Source organism: Plasmodium knowlesi (assembly GCF_000006355.2).
Source record: "Plasmodium knowlesi strain H genome assembly, chromosome: 13".
In the NCBI taxonomy this organism is placed as follows: Eukaryota; Apicomplexa; class Aconoidasida; order Haemosporida; family Plasmodiidae; genus Plasmodium; species Plasmodium knowlesi.
This window is the reverse complement of record NC_011914.2, coordinates 2,006,872-2,034,423: the sequence shown is the minus strand read 5'-3', so window position 1 is coordinate 2,034,423 and position 27,552 is coordinate 2,006,872. Positions and strand designations below refer to the sequence as shown.

At 38.2% G+C, this 27,552-nt stretch overlaps 8 protein-coding genes across 8 annotated transcripts; 2 read left to right on the top strand and 6 right to left on the bottom strand.

The window, feature by feature from the left end:
- Positions 1-398: 398 nt before the first annotated feature.
- PKNH_1345300 (conserved Plasmodium protein, unknown function) lies at positions 399-1,745 on the bottom strand (the record flags this gene model as incomplete). Its single annotated transcript, XM_002260831.1, has 1 exon — positions 399-1,745. One exon carries the CDS (start codon positions 1,743-1,745, stop codon positions 399-401), a length of 1,347 nt encoding a protein of 448 aa, XP_002260867.1.
- A 2,528-nt stretch (positions 1,746-4,273) lies between these two features.
- PKNH_1345200 (conserved Plasmodium protein, unknown function) lies at positions 4,274-6,227 on the top strand (the record flags this gene model as incomplete). The annotated part of the gene is made up of 4 exons (XM_002260830.2): positions 4,274-4,311; positions 4,477-4,541; positions 4,699-4,792; positions 4,916-6,227. 4 exons carry the CDS (start codon positions 4,274-4,276, stop codon positions 6,225-6,227), a joined length of 1,509 nt encoding a protein of 502 aa, XP_002260866.2.
- A 713-nt stretch (positions 6,228-6,940) lies between these two features.
- Positions 6,941-9,297, bottom strand: PKNH_1345100 (conserved Plasmodium protein, unknown function; the record flags this gene model as incomplete). The annotated part of the gene is made up of 4 exons (XM_002260829.1): positions 6,941-7,946; positions 8,582-8,675; positions 8,939-9,006; positions 9,254-9,297. 4 exons carry the CDS (start codon positions 9,295-9,297, stop codon positions 6,941-6,943), a joined length of 1,212 nt encoding a protein of 403 aa, XP_002260865.1.
- Positions 9,298-11,182: 1,885 nt separating this feature from the next.
- Positions 11,183-11,810, bottom strand: PKNH_1345000 (conserved Plasmodium protein, unknown function; the record flags this gene model as incomplete). The annotated part of the gene is made up of 3 exons (XM_039113584.1): positions 11,183-11,221; positions 11,387-11,462; positions 11,701-11,810. The coding sequence occupies 3 exons, from the start codon at positions 11,808-11,810 to the stop codon at positions 11,183-11,185; spliced, it is 225 nt and encodes a 74-aa protein (XP_038969958.1).
- A 1,251-nt stretch (positions 11,811-13,061) lies between these two features.
- Positions 13,062-14,843, bottom strand: PKNH_1344900 (30S ribosomal protein S9, putative; the record flags this gene model as incomplete). The annotated part of the gene is made up of 1 exon (XM_002260827.1): positions 13,062-14,843. The coding sequence occupies one exon, from the start codon at positions 14,841-14,843 to the stop codon at positions 13,062-13,064; it is 1,782 nt and encodes a 593-aa protein (XP_002260863.1).
- Positions 14,844-16,089: 1,246 nt separating this feature from the next.
- Positions 16,090-17,079, bottom strand: PKNH_1344800 (ABC transporter I family member 1, putative; the record flags this gene model as incomplete). The annotated part of the gene is made up of 1 exon (XM_002260826.1): positions 16,090-17,079. One exon carries the CDS (start codon positions 17,077-17,079, stop codon positions 16,090-16,092), a length of 990 nt encoding a protein of 329 aa, XP_002260862.1.
- Positions 17,080-18,543: 1,464 nt separating this feature from the next.
- Positions 18,544-20,612, top strand: PKNH_1344700 (conserved Plasmodium protein, unknown function; the record flags this gene model as incomplete). The annotated part of the gene is made up of 2 exons (XM_002260825.1): positions 18,544-19,865; positions 20,027-20,612. 2 exons carry the CDS (start codon positions 18,544-18,546, stop codon positions 20,610-20,612), a joined length of 1,908 nt encoding a protein of 635 aa, XP_002260861.1.
- Positions 20,613-20,861: 249 nt separating this feature from the next.
- Positions 20,862-26,598, bottom strand: PKNH_1344600 (conserved Plasmodium protein, unknown function; the record flags this gene model as incomplete). Its single annotated transcript, XM_039113583.1, has 12 exons — positions 20,862-20,929; positions 21,117-21,177; positions 21,294-21,340; positions 21,634-21,897; positions 22,060-24,894; positions 25,089-25,131; positions 25,328-25,504; positions 25,677-25,735; positions 25,868-25,939; positions 26,093-26,176; positions 26,339-26,427; positions 26,549-26,598. The coding sequence occupies 12 exons, from the start codon at positions 26,596-26,598 to the stop codon at positions 20,862-20,864; spliced, it is 3,849 nt and encodes a 1,282-aa protein (XP_038969957.1).
- Positions 26,599-27,552: the final 954 nt, after the last annotated feature.

The window sequence follows — 27,552 nt, the reverse complement described above, 5'->3', positions numbered from 1 at the left end:
CATGTACATGCGTACTTATGTATCGACATATACATAGCTATAAGTATGTGTGCATCCCAGGCTGCTGCGAAGATGGAGGATGACATTAACCGCAGACACAGTCAACTTGAAAATTATGCGAAGGGCACACAAAAAAAAAAAAAAAAAAAAAAAATCGTCTTTTTTTATTATATATTCTGTGTCTTTTCTCCTTTTCAAATCGACAGATACATTATTCTGGTGTACGATGTAACCGTAACTGAAATATTTCAGTATCGATTAATACTTCATTTTGTTACGAGGGGAATCCATTGAATGGGGGTTTTCTCCCCGTTTATTTTGAATAATTTATGATAGATGACCGCTCAGAAGGCTACCATTGGGAGGGAACTGAGTCAATCCGAATATCTGCTCCCATTTCAGCGGAATATTTTATCGTAAAGGTACCCAAAAATAGAGCCGATAGAACTTTTTTTCCCTTCCTTAACGTTTCCACTTGATATTTTATTATCGTATGGCTTGTTTATCCTGTTGAATTCCTTCGCGTTGCAATTTGCTGCGTGGTGTTTCCCCCTTTTTGCTCTGCTTTGAAGGGGAGAATTTTTGTCGCTGTGTCTTTTTGCAGATCTTGACTCGAGATGGTACTTCTGGGGCGAGTGTTCTCCACAAGGTATTTTTATATGGCTCACTTCGTTCAATGTGTTACTCCCTCGTTCGTCACGAACCGTTCCGTCTACACTTATTTGTACGTCGTTCTCTTCCTTTACCTTTTTCATAGCATGTTTACTCTCGCTGCTCCCTTGGGATATGTGCTTTGCTCCCATTTGTTCATTTTTTGACACTCGCGTGTTCTTCCCCCGTTCCTTTTCGCTTTTTCTTTTATCCGTTTTATCACTCATATCTGTATTGAACGAATTGTTGGGGGGGTTATTTGTTCTTTCTACATTGCTCCTAACGATTGCGTTATTTGGGGGCGCAATTTTGGTTACACTTTTTGTTACACTTTTGGTTACACTTTTGGCCACATTTTTGGCCTTATTTTTGGCCTTATTTTTGACCATATTTTTGACCATATTTTTGACCACATTTTTAACCACACTTTTGTCTATTTTTTTATCCTTGACTGCAAGGGTATCTTTTTGTGCAAATTTTACTTTTTTTATTTTTTTCTTCTTGAGGCCGTTTTTTGATACTCCCGGTTGGTTCTTCGTCCCACTATCACTCGCGCTAGCATTAACGCTAGAGCAAAGGCTGGTGTCTTTTTTTCTCTTCTTGGTATTTGCATTGGTCCCCTTTCTTCTGTTAATGGAGGAGTTCTGCTTGCTATTGGCAGTATGGTTACCCTTCATGGAGAAGGCTTTACTAATTATGAGAGAATTAAATTTGTTATAGTTTGTGCTTTTCCCCTTGGTTACTCTGTCTAGAGAAATATTTGACCGTTGCTTCACCAGTGTGGTGCTCTGTAAAAGCAACATTTTTTTTTTTTTTTCTTCCTTCTTCCACTTTTTCACTTTGTTAAATACCTTAGCAACTTCCTCTGCGTACATCTCCAGGTACAAAGACACCTCATGTTTTATACAGTTCACGTAATGGCTCCGCATCGAGCTTGCACTGTGACTGGTCACTCTGGATTCTTGTGCCTTTTTCCAATTAACCTTTTCATTTTTCAGTTGGTGTTCATAGGCGTATAGGAATATCCTCTTTGACTCTTCAATGTCATAGGCCTTCACCTTTGCTTTTTTCTTCGCGCCGCCCTTGATGACCATGTTGTTCGTTCGCTTTCTGTTTGTGCAGTCAGTTTGGGGTATTAATTTGGGGCTAAATTCTTCGTCGATAATTTGCACCGCTAATATGAGCCACTAATTATCCTCCTCTTTTTCTCGATATTTCTTCTTCTCCGCATGCCCTTTCACGGGACACTCTGAAAGACAAAAGAGCCGAGACGCAAACTTCCAATTTTGAACAAGTTAAAGGTTCTCGAAAAAAGAGAATACGCGGGGGTTATTTTGCAGACACCCCAAGTGGAAACAGGTACATGTAGAATCAAATATTCGCCCTCAAAAAAAGGTGAAAAGGATAATAGGTATTACTATTCCCTTGAGGGAGGGGAAAAAAAAATAGCAAGCAAATTTCTTTGTTTTCTCTTATGACAATTCACGGTTGTGTGTACTTGTTTTGCTTCCAGAAAAAAAATAAGAGGCACACATTCGAAGTAGCAAGGGAATGCGTGACCCTGGAAGACTAGCCGACTATGGTTCCTTTGTCTGCACAGGTAGAGCGTGCGAAAAAAAAAAAAAAATAATATGTCAGTTCTTTCAGATAGGAGGAAGAAGGAAAAAAAAAAAAAAAATTCTTTACTAGACAGCAAAAAGTGGTCCTTCTATGCTCTTTTAAATCCACTTCTTTGTGGTGACATCCAAACGGTGAACTTTATTTCAAGGCGCCTCCAAGGGAGAATATTTTACAAAATTTCTTAAAATCTTCAAAAAAGAAATAATATATATATGTACGTATGTACGTATGTATGTATGTATGTATGTATGTACGTATGTACGGTGAGTTGTCGTTCGCCCACATACACTACTACCCGCTTATGGGGGGCTTGTGCCTAATTTGTATTAAACCAAGCTTTGCCTTTCTCCTTTTTACTAATCCACTTTCTTACATTTCATTTCAACGCTATCAAAATTTACACTACCTTCTGCTCCACCTAGTGGGCGTTTCAATCTCACCCTTCCTGTGTGTGTGTCTCTCTGTCGAAGGCACAGGAGAGCGTAATGGACGCAGGAATATGTAGCTGAAACTATATATATGGATAAAACGCTTGCTATCCATTTATAGCTGCTGATACATATGTCTGTCCTGATGTGCGTACCTGTAGAGATGCATGTTCCTCGATATGCATATGCCTGTGTGGCTTCTTTCCAAACTAGCTTATAACGCGTCTGATTAAATCGAGAATATTTATTTATATTTATTTTTTTAAACTGAAATTAACGAAAAAAGGTGCGATCCTTTCGCTCTTCTTTTTCCGCGAAAGAATAAGAGTAGACCCATAGAAACGCGATCGAGAAGATAACAATAACACGCACTGAGGTGCTTCGCAAATGCATACTCACATGTGGAGAGAGATCCCATGTTATCTATTTTGCTCCTGATTAGGAAGAACACAAAAGGGATAAACTGCAATGTATGCTTTTATAACTTATTCCGCTGTTCCACTACTTATTTTTAGTTTGCACAATTGAGGATTCCACTTTGGCTGTGCACTCTATTCTACACCGGGAAAAAAACTCCAGGTTGTCTTTTTTTTTTTTTTTTTTTTTTTTTTTTTCTTTTATCCTACATATATGCCTTCTTCGAAACATTATGAATTATATACTGGGAAGGCAGCTCTTCAGTCAAGGCAGTCTGAATCGTTAAGTTGATCCAAAATGTAAGTGTAGATAAAAAGGGACTTTCCCCCGCAGACACACACAAAATGGGGCAAGTTTTCATATAATACGTGGTAAAATTGGCCTCGCGCCTGTAAACCCTATATTTACCATCGAATGGATTAAGAGCAGAACTTGGATATGCACAAATTAACCCTGATTTGACTGCGATCCCCTTGTAGGGTAAACTCTCCAAGAAGACAAACCAAGGGGGTCCACACAACATAGCGCAAAAAAGGTGCATCATTGGAGTAGAAAGATAGGCAATTCTATCCTTCCCCTATTTTTAATTCTCTTTCTACAAAGCATAGAATGCCGCATGAGTGGGAAAAGCATTTTGATGCGAACAATTACACGAAATGCACTGCTGATATGTGATAGGACAATTTCATTTTGGGTAGCTTCCATGAGAGGAACCTCGGTTGCAATTTAGATCTCCAAGTTTAAAAGAAGGAATATCATTTTAAGAAGATTATTGTAGTTTCTCTTTTCTTTTTGCAAGTTCTCGCCTGGGCATATCGGGCACATGCTTATCTGGTACCAGATAAAATAATTTTGTCACTCTCGAAACTCGATTGTTCTTATTTCCCTTCCAAAGTGTGTGGCAACGACAAAAATAGTATTAAAAAAAGAAAACTCCAAGTTTGGTACTCCGGTAGATTCTATCCCTTTCTCTGTGTTCCTTCAATACGTAAGGCTAACTACAAAGGACGCTGCACAACTGATGCGGTAAAATGATCTGGTGTGACTCGCTTCCCTTTCATTTTATATTTATTTTATTCTCTCCCCTTTTAGATGTAGCTACATTTATGTGTTAATCCGCTCATTTCCTATTTGCTCTACGTTAGGTCTGCGCAAAAATGGATGCTTCAAGGAAGAAGAATAAGAACTCACTGGAGTAATGCCAAAAAGAATTATCCCCTGGAGTATCTACGCATATCATGTAGTTACTATATCCTGTTCTACTTTGTCTTTTTTTTTTTTTTTTTTTTTTTTTTTTCTTTTTGATGAATCGTATGGCGATGTTACGTCCAATTACTTATTCAACTTTCCAACGTGGCAGGTCCTTGTCCAAAGAGGACATCGAAACACTCATCAGGAAATGCTACCGGGATAAGTTGGTATACGGTTATACAGAGAGCCAAACTGGGTAGAACAAACCAAAGGCGCTGAGAGTTAAGCGAAGAATCAGGCAAACCCACGTTCCAGGTGTATTCACACATGAAAGAGTGCTCCTGCCTCCGATGGCAAAGACAATTTTGCATACCCAATTTTACTCTCAAAGGATTTGTCAAATGGAAGGAATTTGACAGAAAGGACTTCAAGCAACGGCACTCTGTAAACACGTTTAAGAATATCTGGAGAATGATAAAAAGGAGGTAGGCGAAAGAGATCGCTAGTGTTATGTGTGTGAGTTTCTGTGTGACATTGCATGAAGCGTGGATATGCAAATTCACCACTTCTTGGATGCTTCTTGGCTGCTTCTTGACGGCTGTTCCCAGATTTGAGTGCTATAAAAAGGAGTACCATGTGGTGATGCAAGACGCGGCGAGAGAAGCGAAAGACATCATCGCGGAGAACAAGGAGAGGAAGAAAAACGCACACATAAATTCATTAGGCCCTCTGAGCTCCAAGGTATCCCTCTCAAACATATCCCTATTGAGGAATTTCACGCGCGTGAATAGCCTCATGTTCAAAGCCTGTAGCAACTATTACAGCCCGTTGAATAGCTCGAAGCAGGGGAGTCCACAAAATTTCATTTTTCCAACTAAAAAAAAAACATCAAAAGATAACGAAAAAGAACCCTCCAAAGGGGTAATAGACTATATAAAAAGAAACATTAAAGATATCCAAAGACGAAGTGAATTTCTGGATCTCTATTTTCTAGTCATTTCATTAATCCATCAAAATAAAAAATATGCCTTGCTAAAAAAAATGGATGAGTTGTATTATCAAAATAGGGTAATCAAATGCTGCAATAATTCAAACCAAACACATAATAATAAAATCCTAATTTTTGTAAAACGCATTTTAGAAATCAGTCTAGAATCTTCTAGTAGCTTAAAAAGCATGTGCACAAAAAGTCTGGAGAAAAAATTCGGCAGCAGTAAATATATCGATAGCAAAAATTGCATCACCGTCGAAATTGATGAGGTGACCTACCCATTCAGTAAGAATTTTATCAACTACAAAACATTCTACAATTTGTGTAAAAGGAATTTGCACCTCAGTTGCAATAAAATTATTTGCTTCTTTATTCCCCTGCCGAAGAAACCAAACCACTTAGTACTTAAAAATGGACTTTTCCACTATTTTGATACCCCTATATCAACCCACAACAAATTAGATGAAGATGTATACAACTACGTCTACATCATGCAAAAATATTTTCTCTCCTTTAAGTTCTGGCAATTTTACCTAACCTATCAAGGCATAGACAAAATGAAAAAACTTTTTAATAGAGAAGTGGACGAATTGAATTCCTTTTTCGATCTGAATTATACGAAGAAGGACACATTAATGTGGCGAAAAAAGCAATTTACAAAATTTACAAAAAATGTCCACACCATTTTGCTCCTTTTCGATCACAACATTCAACATTTAATTTCCTTATCTCTCTACGTCATAAAACTGTATTTGAAAATGCGAAAAAAAAGAAACCTCACCTATATCAGGATTGTCAAAATGTTGAATTTGTGCCTCCACCCGGTTGGGAAAAAGAGAATCATGCACACTTATTGTTCTCACCTTCGATTCATTCACAGCGTTCTTCTCAAACTGGGCTCCCGCTTATCGCGGCGGCCTTCTCGGTGATGGACCTTCAAGCGTGAAGTTTCTTTTTTTTTTTTTTAATAAGTTTTAAATATGTGTGTGCATTGTTTTCGTCCACATTCAACTTTAATGAACATTTTCTAAAACGTTCTTTTTAAATGATGTGAACGTGGAAAATTTTTTGGGGCTACATGTTGACACGATTAAGCACAGACAGACACACAGATGCGCTCGAACTCGATGGACGTATTTCCATGAACACAGGTTGACGCGCATGTACATTTTTTCCCACGTGCTTTCCTTTTGAAAAACAATTTTTTTATTCATTAAAAAAAAATATATATATATGTTAAGAAGTGAGTCTTGCGTGATTTTCGAAAAAAAAAGTAAAATGGAGGGTCATCTTTGGGGGTCTCTGTTTTTAAAAGGAATTACGCCGAGTCGGCGTCGACATGATAGTGTACATGTCTGCCTCTGCGTATACATTTACACCTACGCGACGTCTGTGTGCGTTTTCCGCTGTGTTGTCCTACCCGTTTGGACAAGACTGCGCCACTGTAGGTAACTTCTTAGGGATCTACTCTGCCTCGTGTGTTAAGCTCGCGTTGCTTTGCTTGGCAAGCGGGTCTACGCAGGCTTCTCCATCGCTCTGCGCATCCACAAGGTAACAGCACTTTGGTCATTTATTTTCCGCTTTTCCTTCCTGTACGGGTATCACAGTATAACTCAAGGGACCTCGTTCGCCATTTGAGGTACTACTTCTTCGTTTTTTGCGTTTTCAAAATATTTTTCTTAACCTTCTTATCGTCCTTTTTGTCGTTTTTCTTGTCATCTTTCTTGTCTTCTTTTTTGTCCTCTTTCTTGTCTTCTTTCTTGTCGGCCTTTTTTTCTGCCTTTTTGTCGTCCTTCTTCTCTGCTTTCTTCTCTACCTTCTTATCGTCTTTTTTCTCTACCTTTTTCTCTTCCTTCTTGTCAGTCTTTTTATCTTCCTTCTTGCCGGGCTTCTTGTCCACCTTGTTGTCCCCTTTCTTTTCTTCCTTCTTTTCCACTTTCTTTTCGTCTTTCTTTTCTGCTTTCTTTTCTTCCTTCTTCTCAGGCTTCTTCTCCGACTTCTCTACCTTCTCTGCCTTTTTGTCCTTCCCCTTGTCCTTGTTACTTTTTTCGATTTTTTTTATGACAGCCTTCTCACTTTTCGCTTTTTCCTTCTTGTCATCCGTCTTGGACTTGTCACCCTTTTGCGCCTTTCCGTCTGCAGCTTTGGCATCCTTTTTGACGTTCTTTTTGGCTTTTTCTTCTTTCTTTTCCTTTTCGATTTTACTAACCTTTCCGTTCTTCTTTGTCTTATCGTCCTTCTTGATTTTGTCGCTTTTGGTATCTTCCTTTGGTTTCGTTGTGTTGGGTGCCTTCTTCATGTTGATTGCCTTTTTCGTTTTCTGTTTGATTAATTGCGCATTTTTGTTTTTCATTTCTGGTGTTTTCTTTTGTTTTCCAATGGTTTTGTTTATCGTTTTTTTCTTCAAAATGGACGTTACAACTTTCTTATTTTTAAACGTGTGGGTATTTAATTTCTTGTAATCTAAACTGACTCCTTTAATCACTCGGTTCATGGAAATATTTGAATGTTGTTTCGTGAATTGTACTTTAGCTGGAGTCACCTTTTTTTTTTTATTTATTTTCTGTGCAATGTTTAATTTTTTTTTTTTTTTCATTTCGTTCAGCTTTTCCACGTCTTTGGAATAGTTCTCTATAAACTCAGGCAAGCTAAGGGGGGAGGGCGCAAAAAAAAAAAAAAAAAAAAAAAAAAAGGAAAATGGGGAAATGGAACAATCGCGCAGTAAGTGGAAAGAGTGACAAAAGTTTGAAAAAAAAAAAAAAAAAAAAAAAATTGCTTGCCAAAAAATTGCAAAAAGTTGCAGAAAATTGCATAACGCAGGGAAGCCTATAACCCTGCCACCGCGTAAATTTTGCTACATATTGCCGTGTCTGCGAACAAGCCCATTTCTGTGCCTACATAGCTAGGACTGCTACAGAGCTCAAATTGTTCTACGTGAACATTTCACAAAATGCCACGACACTCCTCATCGCACTGCGTAGCACAATTCTTTTCCCTTTGTCCACATATCTATTGATGCTATATTTGTGTTGTTCCCTTATTTACATGTTTGGTACTTTGTGTGCTTTATTTTTCATTTTATTATTATTTTATTTTTTTTTTTTAAGTGCACAAAAAAAATAGTCCATAAAGATATGCACGCTTGCGCAATCGGCTTGGTACACGCAGGGGTATAAACAACTATGCCTATCTATAATACTGCTTTTCGCTAGACTAATGCTCATTTGCAAAAAAAAAAGAAATAAAAAAGAAAAGAAAGAAATAAAGAGAAAGAGAGAGAGACCAGTTAGCTATGCTGTGGTTCCACAAATTTTTCATAGTGTTTATGGGGTATTTAGTTATTTTCTTTTTTTCGGCCAGTTTCCAATTAATTCGTCCTGAGTTGGGATTTTTAGGGGGGGGGGGGGGGGGAAGGAGATGTTAAAGTGTGTGTTTTTATGCGCGTCGCTAATGTATGCGTGCGAAGGAAGTACACACATATGAGGGCATGCTTATGTAGCGACATGTATATGTGGCTGAATGTAGGAAGAAGAAACATTTTTGCATTTGTCAAAATTGACGTGATTTTTTTTTTTTTTTTTTTTATCTTTCCATTTGTAAAACTGTTTTTTCTTTCCATTTTATCTATCGTCGTGAGTACCATAAAGCAGTTGTTGTTCGTAACCATACAAGAACAATTTTTTTTTATCCTTTTCATCGAAGTTTGTTCTAAAGGAAAGGAAAAGGAAGAAGAGCTTTTGCGAAAAGAACGAGGAATTTTCTTCCCTTTATTTTTTACGTTCACATGAATTGGGTGTTTTTATGAATTGTTGGAAAGCTCTCTTCCGTCGTGTATTTTTAGCCGTTGGGGGGAGTTATAGCAGGAGAAGACGGGTCCCGTAATCCTGGCGTAGGCAGGTGTGTCATTGTGTAGTGTCATACTCCCCAAGTACGCTTTTCTCATTTATTTGGTAACCTTTGATCCTCCAAATTTTTATTATTATCAGACGCCTTGCTCATTTTGTGGAAAGCAATTTTGGATGTATGCTTTGCTTAACAGTGGGTTTGGGGGGCACGGAAAAATGGGTCTCACACACATAAGCATGTGGAGAAGTGGCTTGCGTGGGTACTTCCGTGTGGAAATATATGTGGAGGTAACCACGTATCTATTATATGCGCTTATCGAAGGCAGGAATCACAAAACAAATAGGAGAAGGGAGACTCCCCTTGATAATCTGCTTTGAAGTCTGGAAGAGCTGCAGCGGCGAAACGGGTGTGTTTATTTTACTTATTCTATATAATGTTACTTTTTTTTTTTTATTATTTTCGAAAAATTTTTATTTTCCTTATTTTCCGCTTTTTTTTTTCTTGTTTCTTTTCCCCCATGTGTGCCTCTCTACATTTATGTTACTTCCCTCAACGATATATTAAGCATTCAATTTTTTCCTAATAATTTACTGCGTACATATATTTTTCTTTCACAAAATAAATGCTTTCACGCTTAAGGGAAAAAAAAAATAAATAATATAAAAAATATATAATTCCTGCGGGAAAAGTACGTACTGGAGTACAGCGAAAGACAATTGTCTTCTATGTGTGCCCTTTAGTCACCGCTTAAAAAAAAAAAAAAAAAAAAAAAAAAGAAAAAAAAGAAAAGAAAAAAAAAAAAAGGAAAAATACCTGATGAAGTGAAGCTGTGTGGACACGCGATCGGAATAAATTTTTTGACTTAAAAAACATTACGATAAAGGTGATAAATGGGGAAATGTACAGAATTCTTCGCTGTGCTAGAAATTTCGGGTAGCGCGCTCGACTGTACTTGCCATTGTGGCGCATATATCTCCTATCGCGAGCTACACCACACATGTTATTTTTGCGCGTGCACGCATTTTAATTTCACAAAGCTTGCATTGCGATGTTGTGTTGGTACTGCCATTCCCAGGTAGGAGAAATGCGACGTCGTGCTTAGGCAATTTAAAGTTCCCTTTCGGTTCGCCCTTGCGCCCATTTTGCGCGCCTTTATGTTTTCTCTCAAAAGACTTAGCTTCCCCCATTCGATTTTTTCCCTTTTGTGTGTCTTCCTGTGGGAAATATGTGCCCAAATCGCCTTTTTTTTTTTTTTTTTGGCCCACATATATGTCACGACGAACGCTGTTAAATTTTATTTTTAAAAAAAATAGTTAGGGCGTTATTTCATACTGTTTTGTGTGATGAACCATGAAGGGGGAGAAGAACCACGTGGGGAATAAAATGTCGAACGGGGGTGCAGTAAATAAGCAAATTCGTGCACAAATGAATAGGCATAAAAAATGGGTATATATAAATTCATACATATGGACACACAAATAAACTCTCGGCGGGTCGCACAGATGAACGCACATATACGTACAAAAAAATTTGCCACCTTCCATTCCATCGTTATGTACATCCCCCCTAATGTCTTTGCTCAATCTTATTTTTTCACATGAATAGCGAAAGAGGATTTTCGCTCTATGTGTTACAAAAAAAAAAAAAAGAAAAAAAAAAGCTTTTTCCCCTTGCGTCTTGTAAGGGCAACAATATGTGTATATGCGTGCACGTTGAATTTCATCAATGTGTCACCCGCGTGTGTATACATATTTCTGCGAATTCTCGTTAATATAATGCCTGTGTTCCAGCTCCATTTCGTTTTTATGTGTACCCCTTAAATGTACTGTGTTATACATATATTTTCTCCTCCTTGTAGGAATCATCTTTAACTTTCTCTGTGTGCGCACATTCCATTCATCCTTCCATTTTGTCAATTTTTTTCTCTCAGTCTTTTCGTATATGTACATGTATATGCACTTCGTCTGGAATACCTCCCCCTGCACTTTTTCACACTTCCATACAACATAAAATCCTTTTGGTAACGTCAAAGTGAAATTTACTTGACCTTTTTGGACATTGTGTGTACCCTGGGACTCTGCATAAAAAAAAAAAAAAAAAAAAAAAAAAAAAAAAAAAAAAGTAATATATTGTTCCTTTATTCATACTAGTTTAAACTCCCCTTGAGGATAATGCCGATTGGCGATTTTCTACTTTACTGGTTGCTCCCGTGCTCGCGCTTTATATAAACAGCTACACTTACCTTTCTCTTTTCATAGCCCTTGCAAAAGCAGTACAGGTATGTCATTATGCTCGTGAGGAAAAACAGAAATATGCACCTGGGGAAGACGGAAGGGGGTAGGCAGACGGTTAAAAAGGCACTTAATTCAAGAAAAGTGGATTCCTCACACTTTTACGTCGACGCATTAAACACACGATGCTGTGCTAGTTGCATCCGAGAGAGATGGACATTACAAATGTATACACACACATGTGGAACCCATGCGTACACAACACACATTCCATCATTCATATACGTCAAAGCACATAATCAGGTCATCCTTTTTATTGACATACATAAAAAAGAAGGTAAAGGGGTCGCTTAACAATACGGACAATTTTGAAAATTGCATAAGTTGGTCCTTCTTCTTCAATAGTTCTTGAAAAATATTTTTGACGAACTCCATTTTGTTCTTTTTTCTCGATGAATTGGCTTAAAAAACAGATTTTTCTTTGCTCTTTATTTTTTTTTTTTTTCTGGGGGGAGTTACTGTTTTTCTTAGATATGTCGATAAATGTTCACTTCAGTCGATCTCCTTGAAAGAATTATGGGGACTCACTCAACATTTCACTGCAATTAAATATGTGTTGCGTTAAACAATTTTCCTTAATTCTTACGTTTCGATATATGAAGGTAGAAATGTATTTACACGTACGTGTAATCATGAAGTGTACAAAATTTTTGGACTCTTTTTTTTTGGAAAAAATTTGGTAATCTAAAAAATAATGTAAAATAAAAAAATTTTAACGTTCTTGTGACACGCTTATGTATCATGATTTGTAGCGCAGCTGCAACACATTTCCAACCCATTTCTTTTGCGAAAGTGTATGGGAAACTAAAGATGGCACACAGACCTACTTGCACCACTTGTTTCTCATTGCAAGTGTGAATGTCTTCTGCACGGAGGTACTTAACAAACCGCGCGCATGCGCATGCACGTTGCACATGTGCCTGCCCTTTTGCATATGGCACGAACTATGGCACCACTTCTCATAAGAGCAAATATGCACTCCATCCAATTGGGTAAATTTCCTCATAACATTAGTGAAAAAACGACTTTGTTGCCTTTTTCTGAATAGACAGTTTTCCGCTTTTTTTTTTTTTTTTTTTTCTTTTTCCCCCTTCCAATGTACCTCAAACGGTTACACCACTTTGCTTTTACGAAATTGTTTTTTGGGGAAGGCTCCCAAATCAAATGAGCTCCTCATTACATGCACTTAAAAAAAAAAAAAAAAGTTCACACGTACATATGAGGTAAGAGCTTCACGATGTAGAGACCAAATATGGAAAAAAAAAAGAAAAAGAAAAAAAGAATTTATGCACATACGACACACATGACTACCATGGTGCGCGCTTACTTGGTTACTTATATATGTGTTCGCCCGGCACTCCATGCCCCGGAAGGGGATAACCAGTCCCCCTTCTTGCGACATCCATTTGCGGGCTCTGAGTTGAAGTGGGCCCACCATAATGTTTTCTCACAAGGGCAGGAGTTCACACGGCTACGTCGGATACGAGTCCAGTGGAGAAGTATATATGTACATATGTATCTCTTCACCTCTTTGTGAGTGCACCCAAACTGAGGACAAATATTATTGCTCCAAATGGGGGGGGAGGAAAGACGACATTTTGCACCCCTCTCAACATGTCACCATGCTTAACGCTTACTGTACTGCTTCTTCTTCCTGGCCTTCTTCAGTCCGTACTTCTTCCTCTCCACCTTTCTACTGTCCACGGTCATAAACTTGAAGGAGCGGAAATAAGGCTTTATTTTTAGCGACAAGTTGTACACAATGTATTTGACGAGGGCATGGAAGATGGCTACACTCTGCCCAGACAACCCCCCCCCAACGACCCTGGCGACGACGTTGAAATGTCTGTGCATGCACAGATGCAGTAAGGGGCTGAATATTTTATTTATGTTAAAAATTTGGTATTGCAGGTACTGATATCCATCCCTGTTATTTATTATCAAATTGTTGTTTCCCCTTTGGAGAAAAACCATAGCTACCGCTCTTTTTTTTTTCCCGGAAAATATTAGCTTCTCCTTATGTGTTTTTCTGTTTTGATCAAAGGAAAATTTCTCCAAACCTCCATTTTCAAACATGTAGTCATATTCGTCTTTAATGTCGCATAACAAATTATACAAATCGTGAGACATATATTTATTCATAATGTCTTCATGAGTTGGCTGGATTACGCTGGCCATGTTTTCTATCTTATCCATGGTTGTCGTTTTGTTTTCTTCCTGTTTGTTTTCTTTCAGGAAATTATTCAAGGTTTCGTTGTCTTCTTCCCCTCCTGTATCATCACCGTGCTGATTTATTTTGCCCTTCTGCATAGACAAGCGAGAGCTGGAAATTTGCTCTCCGTTCGTCTGGTCTTCCCCCGACTGTTCCTCGCCACCCGTGTACGGCTCACTCTCAAACTTGTCGCGATATTTTCCCACCAAGTCGCATACAACCTCGTAAAAATATTTTTTTAGACCAATGTTGTAGCTGCGTTCCGTAGGAATTTCCACGGGCACTTCCTCTATGTACTGATAATTCAAATATTTGGTGATTCTGTCAAATTCGTTCTTGTTATGAAGGTTGTAAATGTCAAAGCGAAACTTGCTAATGTTGTTGACGTAATTGTGCATGTAGTTGCCCTCGTCGAATAGGGTGTCCTCAAAATTCAGCTGAATATTTTTTTCCCTCTTATCATATGTTAACAACTCCTCATCACAGTCGCTTATTTTGTGTATATATTGTACCTCTTTTTCGTTTATCAAATCTTTCGTTAGGTCTACTATTTTGTCAAAATCTTCTTTACTCTTTATGTAATCGGTTAGATTCCCTTGTTTCGTATCTGAATCTTCTGTATCATCCAACTTTTGTAATTCTTCTTTGCTGCTTTTCTTATCACCCTTAACTTGTTCTGTGTTTTTTTTCCCTTTCCCCCCCTTTTTTGTCTTACCACCAGAGATCCCATCAGCGTCCCCTTTTTTAGGTTGTAGTTTTTCTTTGGCTCTTCGACGAAGTTCTTCTATTTCTTCTTCTGTGAATACTTTCTTTTCTTTTTTCTTAACATTTGCTGCTCCACCTTTATCTTTTTTCTTTTTATAAAGGGAAAAGTTCTTCCTCTTCTTGTGAAGAGAACTACAACCAATGCGTTTGTAGCAACCATTTAAGAAGAGAGGGGTTACCTGTTGTGGTGGACCGCCTGTGGGGATTTCCAGTAGTTTATATCTTCTATCTTCTCCCCCTATCTTCAAACTACCTTTCGAGTGCCCCGCGTCTTGCCATCTCGATCTTTTCGCTTGCCCATAATTAAAACGTCCTACACTACTTATTCCTTGGCATTTTGCATTCTTCACATTTTCAGTCTTGGCGTGACACAGGAATGTGCATAACAGAATTAGTATAATCGTGCTGTTATTCACATGATATACAAACATATTTTTGTTTTTTCGAGCTTTGTTTCTTACTTCCGCAGCACCCTCCCCTACAATACATTTTTCCTTTTCCCCCCGAGGTTAAGAGCCGTCGTGACTGTTCTACGCTTATGCTCATCTACTACCATGTATGGATATAGGCATATACGCGTGTATGCCTACACGTATGCCTCTGCGCGAACCTCTTAATGTGATTCGTATTCCCTTAGCTTGGAATCCATAATGTAATTGTTTTTTTTTTTTTTTTTTTTTTTTGACAATCCTCTTTTCTACATATAGTGCACAGATAAGCAAGCTGATCAACTAAATGGGCGAAAAAAAGATGGAACAGAAAGCGGGAACAAAGAGAGTAAAATAAAAAGAGGGAACATAAAATGATAAAGGACTCAAGCCACAAGTGAGCCAATTTTATGCCAACGATGAAAACCACATTTTGCCTCAACGCATGATAGTAAGAATGCAGCAGCACATCGCAACCATCACTGTGTAGTTACAATTTAGGCAAATTCACCCGCTACTCTTTTCCGAAGCGCAGGAGGCACTCTCTTCTTTTTTCTTGAACGGAAGAAGTGGCAACGCACTACTTATCGCTTTCGTGTGTGTGTGCAAAATAAACTAGCTTTTTCAATTTTCTTTTAATTTTTTTTTTTTTTTTTTTTTTTTTTTTTTTTTTTTTGCCGAATAGGCATTTTACGTATGACCCGTTCAGGCGATTTTTCAAACCATTCATTCATTCTTCGAACAGTTCACACTTTTAGAAGTGCTCCTGGTGGAGAGTTTAAAAGGGGCGGACAAATAAACGAGTAGGGTAGGCAGATGCCAACCATTTCAGAATCCTGAAACAATGAGTTTCCACAAAATGATGAAGAATTCATTGGAAAACACAAAAAATAATCTATTATATGAAGACACAAATGAGTTGCAAAGAGCCGCCAAGCTCGCATTTAAATGGGAATAAAAAGGGGAATCCTCATCACTTGGACCAAATAACGTTTAGTCGAGTCCATGTGTCAAACAGGCAACTATCTCCGCACGAATAATAATGTGCATACATTAAATTAGTCCAAAAAATGGGAGCAACGATGTGGTGCTCGCCTAATTGTGTAATACACACAAGTTGGAAATACAGAAAAGGGCGCTACATTTAAAATAGATCTTTCTGGATCTTTTTACAAAGAAAGAAAAAAAAAAAAAAATTAATGAGCAAGCGCGGTTCGCGGCCCCCTTGTTTCCTATTAAATCACATTTCTCACGAATCCTTGAGAAACTGTGCATATCCTTTAGTTTCTATTTTATCCACGAGAGAGTAGTCCCCACTTTCTATAATCTTCCCTTGGTGCATGATATGGATAAAATTTGGCCTGAGTAATTCCAGTAGTTTCTTATAATGAGTAACAATTAAGAAGGAATTCTTCTCATTGGAAAAATTCGTAATAACATTGGATGTTAATTTGAAAGAGTCTACGTCTAAACCGGAGTCCGTTTCATCTAGGATACAAAAGGAAGGCTTCAATATTAGCATTTGTAAAATTTCATTTCTTTTTTTTTCACCCCCACTGAAACCATAATTAACAGGTCTATCTAAAAATTCCGGGCTGAGTCCCACTTTTTTTATTTCTTCAATCATTAAGAGGTCAAATTCGGTGGCACTGATTTCGGGTTCGTTTCTTTGTCTCCTATGGCTATTCAAAGCAGCTCGCAAAAATTCATTATTTTTCACCATTGGTAATTCGACAGGGTATTGAAAGGCTAAAAATATGCCGCATAGTGATCTCACATTAACAGGTAATTCATCTAAATTGAGTCCCTTAAACTTTATACTACCGCTTGTAACTTTATAATAGGGATGACCAGCTATTACTTTGGCTAGCGTCGATTTTCCAGAGCCATTTCTTCCCATAATGGTATGTTTTTCACCTAAATAAATAGTAAGATTTATTCCCTTTAGTATTTCCTTTCCCCCTTCTACTTCCATTGCATGCAAATTGGTTATTTCCATTAAGGGCATTTTTTCATTCCATTCTGGAGACTGGGTAACAACTTTTGATTCGTCATCTAAATTTTTTAGCAAAGACAACCTACTAGTGTCTTCGTTCGTGTTGTCCATATGTAGGGTTACATTATTTCTTTTTTGCAACTTTCTATTTTGTATTCTATTCAACAGAAAAAGGGGTTTTACTGTATCTGCTTCTCCATCCTTTAACAGAACGACGTTTCTTACTTTGTGCCTAATCCCCATGCACTTCCTTAGGTTAAGCAAAGCAACCAGTGCACATGCAACTGCTTCCCACTTCGCCCTTCGCATTTTAGACGTTCCTTGTTCACACACGTTATATTACATGAGTACGTCCCAACTTATATTTTTAGCTGTTTTTTTTTTTTTTTTTTTTTTTTTTTTTCCTCCCCGTGCTTCTCAAAGAGAAATGTCGTAAGGTGTGCCTATTTATGTAAACTTGTTCTGGTCCATCCTTATAAGGTATCCCATTATCATCGCGTAGTGTTGTTTGCGAAGGACATGCTTCCAAAGGGAGTGTGCATAATCTGACAGCTCTATACTTTTGAACTTATGTGCACATGGAGGGGGAAGTCACTTCAGCTAGGGCAATGTGTTCAACTATGGCAGAATATATAAATGAGGACTTGTGCTAATTCTACCTGGGTGAGGAAATATAAACCTGATTTTTTTTTTTTTTTTTTTCCACAATTTGTAAAAAAAAAAAATAAAAATCAAGTTTATTTTAAAGAACAGTAAATACTATATGAATGTTTCCCATGACAGGGGAGGGGGGGAATGATTTCCACTTTCCGTGGGTAACTAAAAGTGGGGCTTCTACGTCGTCATTATGAAGTTGGCCGTTTTGAGATGACAGCTGTGGAATTAAAGGATAGGGATGGGCAAAGAAGCTTCTAAATTTACTTGTCACAAAAACAGAAATACTCACAAGGGGAATTCATTCCCATCTGCTTTTCCACACGCAGAAATATGCAACGTGTTAGAATTTTTAAAAAGGATTAAATGGAAAAGGAAAAGTGGGATTGATTACACTTATCCTGGAGTGTTTTTTTTTTTTTTTTTTTTTTTTTTTTTCTTAAATCGGTTTACGTTTTGTTTTACTTTGGGAGATGTAAAATTTGAAAAAAATTGCTGATGTCATTTTGTCCGTTTTGCCTAATTTTTTTTTTTTTTTTTTTTTTTTTTTTTTTTTTTTTTTGCACAGTTTTTACGTTTTTTGTGCAGTTGTTAATTGTGGGTTCACCTAATTTTATCAATTATAAATGTGCATATATATATATGTGTTTATGTCCTTCTTGGCTTACCTTACCTGTAGTTCCTTTGTGCCATTCGGTGTACTTTCCTTTTGTGTATTCTCTGGAAAGGAAGAACGTCCAACTGATGGGGCACCGAATGAGTGAGCAACACTGTGATGAAGTTCCTGCAATAGCATTATTCTTTCAATGTAGGAGTAGCGAACAGCTTGGTTAGTTCACTAAGTGCTATACTCCCTTTTGTGGGGCGCCAAAAAGAAAGAAAAATCTGAAAAAGGGAAAGCCAAATGTGTATCCTGTCCAACACGGAACTGAAAAAAAGAAAAGAAAAGAAAGAAAGAGCATATTAGAGAATGGTAACATTTCCCATGCCAAACTGCGAAAGAGACAAAATTAAAACTGCTTACACAAAGGCGACAAAAAGGAGCACTGCAAGATGAATTCCAAATCAATTTATAACGCACCAAAAGTAACAAAGGAAGATCTAGAAAGAGAATTTGACAAAACAAAATATCATCTCAAAAATAGCTGGGATGAACTTACAGGTGGGTCACAATATACAGAGGAAGAGTTGCTACAAAGACGAAGAAAACAGGACATGTGCAAATCAAACTTCTTCGCAGACTGCAGTGGAAACAAGCAGCAGACATTTATACTTCTTAAGGGCACGTCTAAAAAGGTGCATACATATATTCACGGTGCACTTGGGGAGTATATATGCTGGGAAAAGGGGTCTATCCCAATTTATGGAAAATTAAAAACTCATAAAAAAAGAAAAAAAAATCGACATAAGGTTTCTTTTTTCAGCGACGGTACATTATATATGGATAATTCACCTCATACATGTGATGGTCGGAGCGATAGTGTTGGCAGGGGAATCCCCTTTGCGCAACACAACAAGGGGAGCTACAACACCAGGCGCATTAAGTCAGACATTGAAAAATTAGCAGATACCAAGAGAAGAAACCTAAATAAGAAGGCAAGCATGTTGTCCAGGTTCGATGGGATGAATAGGAACGATCGTCAAAACAATGTTTATCACACGAGTTGTGTAAAATTTGCAGAAGAGGAGAAACGCAATATGAATAATGGAAGATGGTTTGGTAATAATGAGAACCAGACGAACATTCCTCGAAGATGCAAGGATCAAGTGATGTTACCCTACAGTTCCAGTAAAGATAACGAAGCGGCAGATATCCTCCTAACAACCCCAATGAGAAATTCTGCCAATGGAAAGTTACCCTTAAGGATAAGTGAAAAGAATAAATTAGACAAAATGTCCCAAGTACCAGTGGAGGAAAAACTAAATGAAAATTCTATTCAGCCTTTAGGCGATTTACTCAAAGGAAAAATGGCAAGAGGAGGGAGAGAAAAAGGGATTAACTACAGAGAGCACATAATGAAGAGGAGCTACAAAAGTAGGATTAATCATGAGCTACATGCTGATCAACATAATGAGAAACAGAATAAATCAAAACAAGTAGGCGTAGGATACGACATAATGTCGAAGCAAAAGAGACAAAAGGGAAGCCCTAATGTCCGAATATATGTCGATAAGGAGAGTACACGAAACTCTGATCCGAAAGGCACTATTGATTTTGTTCAAAATTGTGCATCTGTTGAAAAAAGAATGAAAAATTACCTAAATGAGCAGCTTAAGTTTTATGGATCCAAGTTGAGAAGGGAAAACCTTGAACAAGTTTGTTTCTTCCTACGGAAAAATCCTCGACGGAGGATTCCTCATGGCGTGCCCAAGAGGTATACTGCACTGTATAGTTGAAGGTCGTTTTTAAGAGGAACACCTTCAAGCTACTCTTTTATTCACGCATCAGTGTCGGTCTCTGTAAACAATGCTGTGCACCATTGTCACCTCTACGCATAACCATTGTCCCCTCTTCCCCAATCACTCCCAACTAAAGCAACCGTATTGATGAAGAGGAGCACCCGAATGCGCTAGCCCGCCCGTGTCAAAATTGCAAAAAGGAGATAAAATTCAAAAACTACATAATGCAAGGAGATGACAAAAAAAAAGACGCGACGATAATGATTAACGGGAGCGATGTGGCCCCTACAATATCGGAAGAAATCAAGGAACAAATGAAATATCGGAAAAAAGAAAAAAATGAAAGACAAACAACGAATTTAGCACATAAAAATAAATTGCCAGATGAATTAAAAAAATTGAAAAAATTGCAAAAAGAAGAAATAAACTTCTTCACAATTTACACACATTTAATTAATGAAAAAAATATTTTAAAAAAAATACTTGACCAACAAACAAGGAACAATAAAAAAGATTATTTGAAAAAATTAATTCTCGTAAAAAAAATTATTACCAATTTTGTTACCTATTTTGAGCAAATTTTTGCAAAAATACAGGTAGAAGAAAATGGGTCATATGCCCCAACATACAATGAAGACAGACACCATAATATTAACTCCCTCCTAAAATTGGTGGAGGACGTTATAAGTATTCTATCGGATCATTTCTATCACGTGGAATAAATTATGGACTGAAAAAAATATTACGCTCAAGTGGGGCGTATAAAATTCCTTTTGTTACCCTCTGAATAGGGTGGGAAATATTATTTGGTTATCAATGTTGAGGGAAGTGGTCTTCATCATTTCTACGTAAGAATTCAAGAATAGGCGAATCAGTAATCTGCCCTTATAACATTTGTTTGGTCATTTTTTCATCCTCCTCCCCCCCCCAATTAGGTGGGAAAAGGAATACATTTTGCCCCAACTTGTGCGTCATTTTTTCTTGCCCAAAAAATTGTTCAACTTTATTTTGTCGAAGAAGCTTATCTTTTTTTTTGTGACTAACAAGGGGGAAAAAAAAAAAAAAAAAAAAAAAAAAGGAAAAAAAGGAAGGGAAAGAAATAATATCCGTGATGTGTACAAACTGGTGTACCATAATAAGAGGCCTTTTTTTTTTTTTTCTTTTTTGAGGCTCCTAAAAGAAGTTCGCCTTGTCAGCTAAGACCAACCCCTTAGGACTTTCCTTACTCTGGTTATTCAGCTTGTATGTTATGTCCTTTTTTCGTCCTTCCATATTCTGTGGCGCGGGCTGCAAAAGGGGAAAACGACTCAAGCGTTATAGCAAAAGGGGGCACAATTTCACATCGAGGATCTCTCAGAACATTCTTCGGTACACACCCTCATGAGGTGATTTTCCATTCTTACCCTTTGCGCGTCCAACGAAGAGCCTCCCCGATGCAAATCTAAACGATCTTTGGAAATTTTGTAAAAAGGAAAAGAGGTGAGTAAAGGGTTAATCCTTTCTTTTAAGAACAAAAAAAAAAAAAAAAAAGGTCTATCCATGCAATGAGAATAGGAAGATAAAAACAGTGGATTGATTAAGTTGTACATCATGAGAATCTGTCCTCTTAGGACGCTCCCGAATGTACTAAAGACACCTTTCTATTGCCTTTTCCGCATAGTGTATTAAGAGTTGAATGTGAAGTATTCCATGGGGCATTAGGTTCATGGTTCACAGGGATCGCCGCCCTGCGCTCTGCCTTACCATTCGGAGTGCTGATCCAGCCAATTTCATTCCCCAAGTTTTGTAACCCAACAAGATCGCGAGACTCCAGTAGCAGCACCCTGGATCTCTTTTTCGGAAATAACAATTCGATCACACCTACGTCAACTTCATAGGTGGGTATTTCCTGTACATACAACTTATCCACATCTATATTAAACAATTTTTTGTTTCTTAGTATGCTGAGCTTTTTAGTCGCATAGTCAAAAAACACGGTACACTTTCTCGTAATGACATTTGATTCGGCTGAAAAGGGGAAATGAGGATAAGGGCGTGGGAATGAAAAGGAACTGGCATATTTACGGATGTGCGCGCGTACTAACTCCGTCCATTCCTCTAGTTACATTGTTCTAGTACGTAGCTCCTTTTCTCTCCTCACGCAACGTGAATATTTTTCTTGCACCTTACATAACACTACGTGAGCGTATGCCGGGAATCCCTTGCTGAGATACTGCTGCCTTTTCTCTTTTTCTTCCTCCAGGGGTCCATTCACTTCTTGCAAACCCCCTTTAGGAACGTTATCTTCCGTCTCCACTGCAATAGCAGCTGCGTTGGCGATGCTTTCTTCCTCCTTTGATTCCTCAGCGTCTGATTTTAATCCGCTTCTCACTTCGGATTGTCTATTTTTTAAAGAGTGTTCCTTTTCTTCGATTCTTATCTGGTGGCTCATTTGACTGCTCAGTTGGTGGCTCATTTGACTGCTCAGTTGGTGGCTCATTTGACTGCTCAGTTGGTGGCTCGTTTGACTACTCAGTTGGCGACTCAGCTGATGGCTCAACTCTTCGCCCTGCGAGTCGCTTAGTTGACGCCTTACATGGTCGCGCAAATTCCCCATAGTATTTTCTGAAATTTCCGCGGAGGGAATCTTAGACAGTTCACTCAATGAATTGTAACTCTTTTTGAAAATATTATTATCAGTTGTACCATCAGGATGGTTGGGTAACCCGTATGTTCGTAATTTTGTTGGTAATTTTGTTGGTACGGTTTCCCCATCCAACGGTGCGTCTTCTTTACTGAACCCTGTTGGGATTGCCTTGATCAGATCCTCTCCATTATAGTTTGAGTAATCATTTGGTTTTACATTTTCTGGTCCTTGGGATTCTTTTCCAGAGCCTTCCCTGCGTTCATTTGCCCCGTTAAAAATGTGGCTACTTTCCTTCTGGGCCACTTCCCCCTGGGGTACATGATATTTAATGCAATTTTTGGAGCTCTTTCTACTCACACTATGCGAGGTAATGCTTATCTCTTTTAAATTTTCATCAAAGACGAATTCTTCAATTTTCTTGTTCGTTTTTTTGTGATCATGTGTCTCAGGATTATCTCCCTCTGCGTGACTCCTCTCTATAATGGATGCTAACTTGGCCATTGAGTATGTTCCGACCGCCACAGTTTTGTTGTTTTCTTTTACTTCATTGTATATGTTCATATATGCATTTTCATTTTTGCTATAGATCATGGTGCTTTCACCTACCTTAATGTTCTTGGATTCCTTGGGTGATTCATCCTGTACGTGCTTCCCTTGGTCGGTGCGCTCGCCAGGGACCCTTATTGGGTGGCCTCCATTCTTCGTGCTCAGGCGGCCGCGTAGTGGTTGTTTATCCTTTTTGGATTTTTCACCTCTTTTTGCCTTCTCAACGAATTTCGATTTTTCACCCCCTTTGGCCTTTTCGTCTCTGTCCATTTCCCTTTTTTTTTCAGATGGGCCAGTACAATTTTGAAGCGGTGCATCCGCCCACCCTCTGTGCAACATTTTGCCATTCTTTACTTTTCCTATTCGGGTTTCCAATATGGGAGGATCCATCTCTGGGGAGACCGGATGGACTGCTTTCTCCCTTTCGGCGATGGGTACCTTCCCCGTGAGCCTCTTTCCCATTGGCTGCTTCTTCATCTCCCCCCCATTAAGGTGCATTTTGATTCGTCTCAATTTTTGCGATTTCCTAATCGGACCCGTCTCCTTATCAGTGCACAGGTAGATAGCCTTGAGGTATCTTTCCTTTCTCTTTTTCAGCTTGGTAAAAATGCTCTCCAGGGAATATTCTTTGCTACTCCCAGAGCAGGCTTCTCCTTTTTCCAGTGACCATTCATTAGTGTGGACAGGGGTGCTATATGTTGGGGTAACCTTGGCGATCTGTGCGACATTAAAATTCTTCTTTTCTTTCACCAATTTTTCTTTTTCGCTGTTTATTTGGTCCACTTTATGCTTTTCTTTGAGAATGCGAAACGCCATAGCCTCCGCATCGTCGTAGAGATGAACATCTCTAATGCTGAATATGCCTCTTCTGTAAAAGTCGAAAGATTCCTGTCCACCATTCAGCTCGTGGTCCCTAAATATACGTTTCCGTATCCCATCTCTCGTTTTCGTGATGACAATTTTTTCTTTTTTTTTCTGTTCATTCAGGTAGCAGAAGTCGACATGATCATCTGACCATTCGTTCTCCTTAAAAGATTTTATAAAAATATTTTCATTTTTTTTTCCTTTTTTGAAAATTTCCTTTGTTAAGATACCATTGGGATCCATTTGGAAAATTATTTTTTCTTTCTTTTTCTTATTCAGTATGACTTTCTTATTTCCTACGTAAAAGACGTTATTTCTGTTCGAAAGGGGCTTACCTTTTTGGGTTCTTCCTTTTTGTGGTTGTCCGTTTGTGCTGCTTTGCACCACCGACTCGTCACTGCTAGTGCAAAAGAAATAATCGTATTCATTCATGTTGATAACATTTTTTTCCTTCACCCCGTATGGTGTAAAGAACTCAATGATGGCATTTATATTTCCATTGTTATCGGTGCCAAAGGTGGTGACCGTTCTATTTATTCCTAGGAGTATACGTTCCAAATTACTTAAATGGTTCATTCCTCCCTTTGACAGAGATTCATCTCGAGAGGAGGTATTGCTTCTTCTTTGTTTCAATAAGTATGATTTACTCTGACAAATGCGGTTAAATTTTTTCTTCAATTTTTTTCTATCTTGTAATGCCAATTTTGTATCTCCTAATTGGAAAAATCTGAATGGCTTTATCTTCCTATGTGGGTCGTAGTATTCTGTCTCGTTTAATTCTTCAGCCATGTGCAGACATCGGATGCAGTTTCGCGTTGAAAAATCGTTTTCTAAGTATGTGTCATCATCGGGGTGGAGTCTTTCCAAATGTAGACATTCGTCTTTCCCTGCTTTCACAGTTTGTTCACCTTTTGTATTTTTTGTACCATCTCGTATTCCACTCGTTTCTTTACATTGCGGCTCCTTTTCTGTAGCAGACAGGTGGGGGAATAAAAAAATCAGTCAAACAATGGAACATTTTCATATGTACAAACGCTCAAATGAAAACCAGTCATGCCGCTTTGTCTCCTTTTGGAGAAAGAACTTGTAGAAAGGATATTTTCGCTACCCCTTCTAGTTATCTTCCCAAGCATAAGCACTTTTAGCCTTTTCAAATATATACCTGTCACTGTAGCTTTTCCTTCATGGGGTTCTTCATCCTCGGTCTATGCGCATTCGAAAGGAAAAAGAAAAAAATAAAATGAAAAAATAAAATAAACGAATCTGGAGTCACCTCTTTGCCCCCCGTTCGCACAACTTATCGTGACTGTCACTTATTCATGCATATTGTGTAGTGGCCCATGAATCAAATTGTCCATTTTACTTCTCTCCTTTTTTTTTTTTCTGCTTCTTTTAACGTACTAGTGTGTCTTCGCCAGAAGCCTCGTATACGTCACCATCCCTTGGCATGGGTATTTCCTTCCCCGGCTGATTAGCCACGATATCCTGGTTGTATTTCATTAACAATTTAGACAGTGTGTCGCAAATGGAGAATACTTTCTGCAGGTATTTTTTGTTCTTATTTTCGCCTTGCTTCTCCTGGAGGGATAAAAAGTAAAAAGGGGAAAGCAATCAAACCGTGCACCAAAGAGGATAAGTAACCATCGTTATGCATATGTGTGGACATACATACGCAACGTTCCCTATGATTATGTTGCCCCGTTCATTTTTCCTTTTTTTTTTTTTTTTTTTTTTGGGGGGGGGATATTACTATAAAGGTATATAATTCAATCGCCGCAGAAACGGCCTTTTCGACCTTCTCATCGATGCCTGAAAGGGAAAAAAAAAGAAAATGAAGAAATATGATCACAAATTATGGTGCCCACATTTTTCAACATGCACATACAAAGGTTTGAATAAGGTGTCCCACCAAAAGGCTATTTTGTTTCTTTTCCTTTTAACCTCGGTTAACTTTGTTCTGCGCCTTCTTTGCCTTCAGTATTTGCGTGTACAGGACAAGAATCAAGTGGAACTCTACACAAGGGGGGGGGTTTTGAGGGAGTGGGGATGAAATTACTCATCCTGCTCGTTAGCACGTTGCATGCCGCATGATGTCATATGGATCTATGAATAGCATGCACCACGTGTCCCTTCTTTAGAAAAATTCCATTTGTTTTTTTTCCTTACGTTCGTTGATAATTTCCCCTTTGACCCTTTCTGCTATGTGTAGAGTGTCCATGCATGCGCGATTTATGGTGTCTTCGAGGGGTTCTTCAGTGGGTGCACATGGAGGAGTGTGTGTATGTGTGGGGAAACACAAAAAAGGAATAATATTAAGGAATAGAACAAATGCCTCTTTTTGGACATAGATTGGAAAAACAGCGTTTTCTTTCATACTTGGATATATTGCTACGTAACCGAAGATGTACTAACCTCGGGCCAAGAGAAAAAGCTTTCCCTTCCTTTTGGCGAAGCATGATGGGGCACCATCTAACTGATGTTGCTCATACACACATGGGCTGCTTAAAAAAAAAAAAAAAAAAAATGTAAAATTAGAAACATAGGCAAGTGGTAAAATATGTTCCCTGTGGAATTCATAAATTTCAAAACTCCAGAGAAACTTTAGAAAATATTGCCAGTTACACGCTTAGGTTGTGTTCCATGGGAAAATCTGTATGTTTCTTGTTATCCATTGGAAATTAGGATTAAGGGAGGGGCTCGGTTTCCTTTTGTTGTCTTTGCGCCAGCTGTTGTTGTTAACGGTCGTGGAGTCACGAGTCAATGGTTACTTTTTTTTTTTTTTCCGTTCTTTTTCGTTTCACTTTATTTTGGTTTTCTTCTTTTAGCGTTGTTCTATTACGTTCCATTTCGTTCAATTTCATGTAAATTTCTTTTCACACATGGTACACAATTAGAAAGTTAGCCTTTTTCTGACGTACACAACTGGGAAGGTTGCCCAAGGTTGCCGCCATACATTGCACAGGTGATTTTTTTTTTTTTTTTTTTTTTTTGTGCCCACTAAGGTTAAGAGGTTTTAAAAGGTGCTTTGTGAAATTGCCCTCGGACGTTACATTCACGCCGGGAGAATAACCGTTTGAGGGTTTTTCCCCTCACGGACTTCATTTAGGATTTTTTAATTTTTTTTTCGCGCCATTCTAGTTATATCTTAAAAAATTGTGCATGCACGATTCTTGATATGAGCGCAAGGTTTTTTTTTTTTACACATAATAATCGATCATAATATGTCAGGGAAAAGTTTCGCACACCGGAATGGAAAAGCTTGAGGGGAACTAAGCAGGAACTATCTCTGGACTGATCACAGAACTGACGCACGAGCGGACAGGACCCTGTCGTAGAGAACTCTACTCCAACGCGTTGCGCCGAAGCACACCGCAACCATTTCGATGTGGTAGGAATGATTCCAATTTGGAACAATCGCCACAGAAATGTGATTATGTTAAGAAAAAAAAAAATAATAAATAATTTCCCCTTGCGCTGCAGAAAGTTGAGATTTTATGAACAGTTATGGAACACAACTGGAGCGAATAAGAATCGTTCGGGACGTGGAATAAAAAAAGGAATAGCTAAATGAAAGAGAAAAACACACACAAAAAAAAAAAAAAACTACCAATCGGTTTACCAGGTAA